General features: G+C 32.8%; 1 protein-coding gene across 1 annotated transcript; it reads right to left on the reverse strand.

Moving 5' to 3' along the window:
• Positions 1-5,039: 5,039 nt before the first annotated feature.
• LOC129249144 (histone H2A) lies at positions 5,040-5,483 on the reverse strand. The gene has a single exon (XM_054888798.1). It carries the CDS (start codon positions 5,465-5,467, stop codon positions 5,093-5,095), a length of 375 nt encoding a protein of 124 aa, XP_054744773.1. The 5' UTR covers positions 5,468-5,483; the 3' UTR covers positions 5,040-5,092.
• Positions 5,484-10,720: the final 5,237 nt, after the last annotated feature.

Below are 10,720 nucleotides of genomic sequence, written 5' to 3' on the forward strand. Positions count from 1 at the left end.
CTCAATGTATAAGCACACTAATCACTGATACACAAAATGTGCGCTGCTTATATGTATACTTTTTCGCTATGCTGAGCACCAACCCCTGTACTGTGCTGTTGAGCATCGTGCGTATACTACTACTTCGTATTATCTCGCCGAAGAGTTGGTCGGGAAATATGCACTTAAGCATGCACACGACAAATGGTATGTATAATAAGTGACAGTGCGAGTGAAAATAAAATCATAAAATCATCAAAGTTGTGAAATTAAAATGCCACCAAAAACTAGTGGAAAAGCAGCAAAGAAAGCCGGTAAGGCTCAAAAGAATATTACTAAAAATGACAAGAAAAAGAAGCGTAAGAGGAAGGAAAGTTATGCCATCTACATCTATAAAGTGTTGAAACAAGTACATCCTGATACCGGTATTTCATCCAAGGCCATGAGTATTATGAATAGTTTTGTGAATGACATCTTTGAGCGCATTGCTGCGGAAGCGTCGCGTTTAGCTCACTATAACAAACGTTCAACCATCACCAGTCGCGAAATTCAAACTGCTGTACGTTTACTCTTGCCCGGTGAATTGGCCAAACATGCCGTCAGTGAAGGTACCAAAGCTGTTACCAAATATACCAGTTCCAAATAATTTTTCCAACTGAACTAATGGTATATAAATATATTAACAAAACAAGGCCCTTTTCAGGGCCACAAAATATAAATTAACAAAGAGAATGAAAAAATGTCTTCATTAATATCTCTACATACATACATACATACATATGTATGCACATTGAAATTAATTTTAAAATTCTTTAATATTGAAGAATACCAGAGTTCATATGGTTTCATTAGTCTATTAAATATGATTTTGTTAAACTACTTGGTTTTTATTTTTTTAATGTTTTCTACACACTGTAAGGAATAAATTCACTTTTGATCTTTTTGTTAAGAGATTTTGTAGCCCTGAAAAGGACTTATTATTAATTTACCATGAAGGTTCCGTTTGTAACGCACTTACAAACACCGTAAATTATTTACTTTTTACCTGCTGCTGTAGGTTTTTTTGCGGCTGGCTTTTTATTCGATGCTGACTTCTTGGATTTAGCAGCAGTTGCTTTTGCTTTAGCTGCTTTTGGCTTAGCAGTTGCAGATTTGGCTTTAGTTGGTTTCACTTTTAATGTACCACCCTTTTTTGCATCTTTCGCCTTAGCCTTTTCACTTTTCTTCTTTTCAGCTGTTTTCTTACTGGCAACAGCTTTTTTCACTTTTTTCTCACCACTTGCCGCCTTTTTGACTTTACTCAATGATTTTTTCTTTGATGCACCACTATCTGCTGCCTTCTTTTTAGCCTTAACCTTCTCTGCTGATTTTACGGCTTTTGATTTCGATTTTCCCTCGCTTGATTTACTGGCTGCAACTGATAGTTTGAATGAACCGGACGCACCTTTTCCTTTGGTTTGAATTAGTTTTCCACTTGTAACAGCCGATTTCAAATAACGTTTAATGAATGGTGCCAATTTTTGGGCATCACATTTGTATGTCGCACTAATATATTTCTTAATCGCCAAAAGTGATGAACCGCCACGTTCCTTTAAATTCTTAATTGATGCGTCGACCATTTGTTGTGTTGGTGGATGGGTAGGGGCAACCGACGGCTTTTTGGGTTTAGCTGCCTTAACCTTTTTGGCAACAACTTTCTTTTCAGCAATAGTAGCAGCAGTAGCTACTGGGGAGCTTACATTCACAACAGCAACTGAATCAGACATCTTTATTTATATATTGTAGATTAAAACCTCAATTCAAATTCCTCGTATGTATTATACACTTTATACACTTCACTCACTTTATGCACTGTATGCACTACACTAATAGAGCACTGGTAAATTAAGATAATTTCTGGAATCCAATATGTTGTTTAACTCCCTTCAAAATTTGAGAAGCAGAGCGAAAAGATGATAATCAAATTTTCACGTTCCAGTGCTATTTAGTGCTTCTATATGACAAACTTTAAGATTTATTTAATTCACTAAAATTCATTGAATTTACTAATTCAACAAATTTATATGTAAAACGATAGTATGCATGAGTCACTTTCATATCAATATACTTAAATTGGAATAAAATCAATATTTTTCTTGTTACGAGTGTTTTAGTCGAAACTTTGTACTCAAAATATTAAATTTTCGCTAGTTTTAGTCGATTTTCTTAAAACTCCTTTATTTAAATCAATTATTACTATTGAAAATATAAAATATATCAAATTATCAATCCTCTAAACATTTTATTTTATATATCATTTAAAATAATATGTTTGAAAAAATAAAATTAAATATCTCAATGGTATCACCAGAGCAATTCTCAGTGGCGTTAGTTGGATGCATGAAATAATCCAATATTTTGATGAATATTGAAAACTGTAATTTTGGTTGAAATGAATGATGGTAATGAAATAAATAAATTTCACTAATGTGAATTATGTAAATTTTATTTTAATATAATACTTAATTTTTTGATATTAATGTAAATATTCACTAATCAATCGCGTTTTTAGATATATATATATATATATATATATACATATGTGTGCATACAAAATTTTTTATTAAATTAATTAAATATTATTTTAATTAATAAGCAAATTTAACTTTTTCTTTAAAAAATTTGCAATATATGTCAAAGCATATATATTTTTAAAAAGTTGTATTTATGTAGTGAAAAAAAATTATTTAAAAATTAAATATATCAGGTTAGAAGCCTGGGTGTTAAAATAGAGTCATAATCTATTTAACACATTCGCGGACATTAAAAATTTCTGGAAGCTGCAAAAATAGACAGGTAATTATTTTTGAAACTAGTTGTAATATCCTAAATCTGATTATACATATATTATATTATAAGTGTAGTCAGAACATCGTATTTTAACTGTTATATGAAAGTACTTAATGAATCAAGTGGTCATTACTTTAAAATGTATATTAATTACAAAAACTTAAAGTTACATGAAATTAAATGAACAAAACTTGGCTTTAAAATTTGAATGCTGTAGCATCACTATAAAAATAAATGCTATAGCATTCACGTCCGCGAACGTGTTAATTATATAATGAGTATGTACTCGTGCTCATGAAATATAGAATCACAACAGAATTGTGAGTTTGTTTAATATTTTAATTGAACAAAATTTTGAATCTTTGTTAAAAGAATATTGTGGTCCTGAAAAGGACCGTTTTTATGTTTTTCAAATATGTACCCAAGAAATTATTTAACCGCCGAAACCGTATAAAGTACGGCCTTGTCTCTTTAAAGCGTACACAACATCCATAGCTGTAACTGTTTTCCTTTTGGCATGTTCAGTATAGGTAACTGCATCACGGATAACATTCTCCAAAAATACTTTTAAAACACCACGAGTTTCTTCATATATCAAACCAGATATACGTTTTACACCACCACGACGAGCTAAACGTCGAATAGCTGGTTTAGTGATACCTTGGATGTTATCACGTAAAACTTTGCGATGACGTTTGGCGCCACCTTTTCCCAAACCTTTACCACCTTTGCCGCGACCAGTCATTTTTTAGTATTTATTATTTGCAAAAGTAAGAATTTAACACTTTAACACTGTGACACTTCACCACCAATGAAATAACAGAAGCGAGAGCACATCTATTTATACCAAAATCTCACAACTGCTATACACAAGACAAAAGGTACACCATATATCTATCTCGCTTCAACACATACCTACATAACACATGGACTTGTGAAACGTATTAGTTGAAATTGCTACTTAGGTTGTGAACGTCATACAATTTGTTATAGGTACAGTGTACAGTGTATAGTTTTCTATAGTGTTCAAATCATTGTGACAAATAATAAAAAAAGTGAGTAGTGAAAAATGGCTCGTACAAAGCAAACAGCCCGAAAATCGACTGGTGGAAAAGCACCACGTAAACAATTGGCGACAAAAGCAGCACGCAAAAGTGCACCAGCAACTGGTGGAGTTAAAAAGCCACATCGTTATCGTCCAGGTACAGTGGCGTTGCGTGAAATTCGTCGCTATCAAAAGAGTACCGAATTATTGATACGCAAATTGCCATTCCAGCGCTTGGTTCGTGAAATAGCGCAAGATTTCAAAACAGATCTACGTTTCCAAAGTTCTGCTGTTATGGCTCTACAAGAAGCAAGTGAAGCATACTTGGTTGGTCTTTTTGAAGATACCAATTTGTGTGCCATCCATGCTAAGCGTGTTACAATTATGCCAAAAGATATTCAATTGGCTAGACGTATTCGTGGTGAACGTGCTTAAATCAATCAGAAAACTTACAAAAAAACGGTCCTTTTCAGGACCACAATTTGTTAAACGAAAAAGATCAAAAATTTTATTGAAATATTTATGCATATATGTACATACCTATATGTGTAGGTATTTTTGTGTTTTCGTAAATGTATGTAGTACATGTACAGTTCTTTATCTACTCCACATCGTTTATACTCGTGTGCTTTTAAGTATAGTCGGCATGCATGTATACACGTTTATGTACGTACGTATATGCGCACATAACCAGTTAATAAGCAGCAAAGCAGCAATTTTGGCGCAATTCGGTAATATGTATAAAAATATAATACACATAATGGGATGCCACGTTCTTTATTAAGAATATTAAATGAATAAGAAAACTATTTTAAAAAATGGTCCTTTTCAGGACCACAATTTGTTAAACGAAAAAGATCAACAGTGTTATTGGAATATTTATGCGTATACATATATGTGTAGATATTTTTGTGTTTTCGTTAATGTACGTAGTACACACATACAAACATACATATACATTTCTTTGTCTACTCCACATCATTTATACACGAGCGTTTTTTAGTACAGCCTGTAGGCATGTATACACATGTATGAATGAATATGTATACATAACCAGTTTATATGCCGCAGTTTTGGCGCAAATATACATGCGTCTATTCACATTCGATAATATGTATGAAAAATAACACATTTAGTGAGAAATTGTTTAAATCTCTTTGTAAATGTATTTTGTCGTCCTGAAAAGGACGGTTTGTTTGCGTCGGTATTTATAATTATAATTCGCCTATATTTTTCACTTTATGCTTTCTTTTCGGTCTTCTTTGGCAAAAGTACAGCTTGAATATTAGGCAAAACACCACCTTGAGCAATAGTTACACCAGACAACAATTTATTCAATTCTTCATCGTTGCGGATGGCCAATTGTAAATGACGTGGGATGATTCTTGTCTTTTTGTTATCACGAGCAGCATTACCAGCCAATTCAAGAACTTCAGCTGCTAAATATTCCATAACTGCAGCTAGATAAACTGGAGCACCGGCACCAACACGCTCAGCATAATTGCCTTTGCGCAACAAACGATGAATACGACCAACTGGAAATTGAAGACCAGCACGATTTGAACGGGACTTTGCCTTTCCCTTAACTTTACCACCTTTACCACGGCCTGACATTTTCACTGCTATAGATTGTTCACTTCACTACACTAAAAAGCAATGTAATGTATTATACTCAATGTATAAGCACACTAATCACTGATACACAAAATGTGCGCTGCTTATATACTTTTTCGCTATGCTGAGCACCAACCCCTGTACTGTGCTGTTGAGCATCGTGCGTATACTACTACTTCGTATTATCTCGCCGAAGAGTTGGTCGGCAAATATGCACTTAAGCATGCACACGACAAATGGTAGGTATAATAAGTGACAGTGCGAGTGAAAATAAAATCATAAAATCATCAAAGTTGTGAAGAAATTAAAATGCCGCCAAAAACTAGTGGAAAAGCAGCAAAGAAAGCCGGTAAGGCTCAAAAGAATATTACTAAAAATGATAAGAAAAAGAAGCGTAAGAGGAAGGAAAGTTATGCCATCTACATCTATAAAGTGTTGAAACAAGTACATCCTGATACCGGTATTTCATCCAAGGCCATGAGCATTATGAATAGTTTTGTGAATGACATCTTTGAGCGCATTGCTGCGGAAGCGTCGCGTTTAGCTCACTATAACAAACGTTCAACCATCACCAGTCGCGAAATTCAAACTGCTGTACGTTTACTTTTGCCCGGTGAATTGGCCAAACATGCCGTCAGTGAAGGTACCAAAGCTGTTACCAAATATACCAGTTCCAAATAATTTTTCCAACTGAACTAATGGTATATAAATATATTAACAAAACAAGGCCCTTTTCAGGGCCATAAAATATAAATTAACAAAGAGGATAAAAAATTGTTGATTAATATCTCTACATATGTACATATGTATGCACATTGAAATTAATTTAAAAATTCCTTAATATTGAAGAATATATTCATATGGTTTCATTAGTCTATTAAATATGATTTTGTTGAACTACTTGGTTTTTATTTTTTTAATGTTTTCTACACACTGTAAGGAATAAATTCACTTTTGATCTTTTTGTTAAGAGATTTTGTAGCCCTGAAAAGGGCTTATTATTAATTTACCATGAAGGTTCCGTTTATAACTCACTTACAAACACCGTAAATTATTTACTTTTTACCTGCTGCTGTAGGTTTTTTTGCGGCTGGCTTTTTATTCGATGCAGACTTCTTGGATTTAGCAGCAGTTGCTTTTGCTTTAGCTGCTTTTGGTTTAGCAGTTGCAGATTTGGCTTTAGTTGGTTTCACTTTTAATGCGCCACCCTTTTTTGCATCTTTCGCCTTAGCCTTTTCAGTTTTCTTCTTTTCAGCTGTTTTCTTACTGGCAACAGCTTTTTTTACCTTTTTCTCACCACTTGCCGCCTTTTTGACTTTACTCAACGATTTTTTCTTTGATGCACCACTATCTGCTGCCTTCTTTTTAGCCTTAACCTTCTCTGCTGATTTTACGGCTTTTGATTTCAATTTTCCCTCGCTTGATTTACTGGCTGCAACTGATAGTTTGAATGAACCGGACGCACCTTTTCCTTTGGTTTGAATTAGTTTTCCACTTGTAACAGCCGATTTCAAATAACGTTTAATGAATGGTGCCAATTTTTGGGCATCACATTTGTATGTCGCACTAATATATTTCTTAATCGCCAAGAGTGATGAACCGCCACGTTCCTTTAAATTCTTAATTGATGCGTCGACCATTTGTTGTGTTGGTGGATGGGTAGGGGCAACCGACGGCTTTTTGGGTTTAGCTGCCTTAACCTTTTTGGCAACAACTTTCTTTTCAGCAATAGTAGCAGCAGTAGCTACTGGGGAGCTTACATTCACAACAGCAACTGAATCAGACATCTTTATTTATATATTGTAGATTAAAACCTCAATTCAAATTCCACGTATGTATTATACACTTTATACACTTCACTCACTTTATGCACTGTATGCACTACACTAATAGAGCACTGGTAAATTAAGAGAATTTCTGGAATCCAATATGTAGTTTAACTCCCTTCAAAATTTGAGAAGCAGAGCGAAAAGATGATAATCAAATTTTCACGTTCCAGTGCTATTTAGTGCTTCTATATGACAAACTTTAAGATTTATTTAATTCACTAAAATTCATTGAATTTACTAATTCAACAAATTTATATGTAAAACGATAGTATGCATGAGTCACTTTCATATCAATATACTTAAATTGGAATAAAATCAATATTTTTCTTGTAACGAGTGTTTTAGTCGAAACTTTGTACTCAAAATATTAAATTTTCGCTAGTTTTAGTAGATTTTCTTAAAACTCCTTAATATAAATCAATTATAACTATTGAAAATATAAAATATATCAAATTATCAATCATCTAAACAGGTTATTTTATATATTACTTAAAATAATATGTTTGAAAAAATAAAATTAAATATCTCAATGGTATCACCAGAGCAATTCTCAGTGGCGTTAGTTGGATGCATGAAATAATCCAGTATTTTGATGAATATTGAAAACTTTAATTTTGGTTGAAATGAATGATGGTAATGAAATAATTAAATTTGACTAATGTGGATTATGTAAATTTTATTTTAATATATTACTTAATTTTTTGATATTAATTCAAATATTCACTGATCAATAAATATATATATATATTATATATATACATATGTGTGCATACAAAATTTTTTATTTAATTAATTAAATATTATTGTTATTAATAAAAAAATGTAACTTTTTCTTTAAAAATTTGCAATATATGTCAAAGCAAGGTACAAAATTCCCATATGTACATACGTGTTTACATACAAGTATACTACTTGTATGCTTGACGAAGGCAAAAGGCAAAGGTAGTAAGAGTATGATTGTATTCCAACGTTAAAGAAATAAATATAAATATAAAAATATAATTTTAACTACAAATATATTTTTAAAAAGTTGTATTTATGTATGTAGCGAAAAAAATTATTTAAAAATTAAATATATCAGGTTAGAGGCCTGGGTGTTAAAATACAGTCATAATCTATTTAACACGATCGCGGACACTAAAAATTTCTGGAAGCTGCAAAAATAGACAGGCAATTATTTTTGAAACTAGTTGCAAAATCCTAAATCTGATTACACATATATTATAAGTGTAGTCAGAACATCGTATTTTAACTGTTATATGAAAGTACTTAATGAATCAAGTGGTCATTACTTTAAAATGTATATTAATTACAAAAACTTAAAGTTACATGAAATTAAATGAACAAAACTTGGCTTTAAAATTTGAATGCTGTAGCATCACGTCATTTTGCATCACTATAAAAATAAATGCTATAGCATTCACGTCCGCGAACGTGTTAATTGTATAATGAGTATGTACATATGTATGTACTCGTGCTCATGCAATATAGAATCACAACAGAATTGTGCGTTTGTTTAAAATTTTAATTGAACAAAATTTTGAATCTTTGTTAAAAGAATATTGTGGTCCTGAAAAGGACCGTTTTTTATGTTTTTCAAATATGTACCCAAGAAATTATTTAACCGCCGAAACCGTATAAAGTACGGCCTTGTCTCTTTAAAGCGTACACAACATCCATAGCTGTAACTGTTTTCCCTTTTGGCATGTTCAGTATAGGTAACTGCATCACGGATAACATTCTCCAAAAATACTTTTAAAACACCACGAGTTTCTTCATATATCAAACCAGATATACGTTTTACACCACCACGACGAGCTAAACGTCGAATAGCTGGTTTAGTGATACCTTGGATGTTATCACGTAAAACTTTGCGATGACGTTTGGCGCCACCTTTTCCCAAACCTTTACCACCTTTGCCGCGACCAGTCATTTTTTATTGTAGTATTTACTATTTGCACAAGTAAGAATTTAACACTTTAACACTGTGACACTTCACCACCAATGAAATAACAGAAGCGAGAGCACATCTATTTATACCAAAATCTCACAACTGCTATACACAAGACAAAAGGTACGCCATACATCTATCTCGCTTCAACACATACCTCATAATACATGGACTTGTGAAACATATTAGTTGGAATTGCTACTTAGGTTGTGAACGTTATACAATTTGTTATAGGTACAGTGTACAGTGTATAGTGTTCTATAGTGTTCAAATCAGTGTGACAAATAATAAAAAAAGTGAGTAGTGAAAAATGGCTCGTACAAAGCAAACAGCCCGAAAATCGACTGGTGGAAAGGCACCACGTAAACAATTGGCGACAAAAGCAGCACGCAAAAGTGCACCAGCAACTGGTGGAGTTAAAAAGCCACATCGTTATCGTCCAGGTACAGTGGCGTTGCGTGAAATTCGTCGCTATCAAAAGAGTACCGAATTATTGATACGCAAATTGCCATTCCAGCGCTTGGTTCGTGAAATAGCGCAAGATTTCAAAACAGATCTACGTTTCCAAAGTTCTGCTGTTATGGCTCTACAAGAAGCAAGTGAAGCATACTTGGTTGGTCTTTTTGAAGATACCAATTTGTGTGCCATCCATGCTAAGCGTGTTACAATTATGCCAAAAGATATTCAATTGGCTAGACGTATTCGTGGTGAACGTGCTTAAATCAATAAGAAAACATATAAAAAAACGGTCCTTTTCAGGACCACAATTTGTTAAACAAAAAAGATCAAAAATTTTATTGAAATATTTATGCATATACATACCTATATGTGTAGGTATTTTTGTGTTTTCGTAAATGTATGTAGTACATGTACAGTTCTTTATCTACTCCACATCGTTTATACTCGTGTGCTTTTAAGTATAGTCGGCATGCATGTATACACGTTTATGTACGTATGTATATGCGCACATAACCAGTTAATAAGCAGCAAAGCAGCAATTTTGGCGCAATTCGGTAATATGTACAAAAATATAATACACATAATGGGATGCCACGTTCTTTATTAAGAATATTAAATGAATAAGAAAACTAACATATTTTAAAAAATGGTCCTTTTCAGGACCACAATTTGTTAAACGAAAAAGATCAACAATGTTATTGGAATATTTATGCGTATACATATATGTGTAGATATTTTTGTGTTTTCGTTAATGTACGTAGTACACACATACAAACATACATATACATTTCTTTGTCTACTCCACATCATTTATACACGAGCGTTTTTTAGTACAGCCTGTAGGCATGTATACACATGTATGAATGAATATGTATACATAACCAGTTTATATGCCGCAGTTTTGGCGCAAATATACATGCGTCTAAGTGTATGAAAAAATAACACATTTATTAGGAAAATTATTTAAATCTCTTTGTAAATGTATTTTGTCGTCCTGAAAAGGACGGTTTGTTT

The sequence above is a fragment of the Anastrepha obliqua genome, chromosome 5, assembly GCF_027943255.1.
Source record: "Anastrepha obliqua isolate idAnaObli1 chromosome 5, idAnaObli1_1.0, whole genome shotgun sequence".
In the NCBI taxonomy this organism is placed as follows: Eukaryota; Metazoa; Arthropoda; class Insecta; order Diptera; family Tephritidae; genus Anastrepha; species Anastrepha obliqua.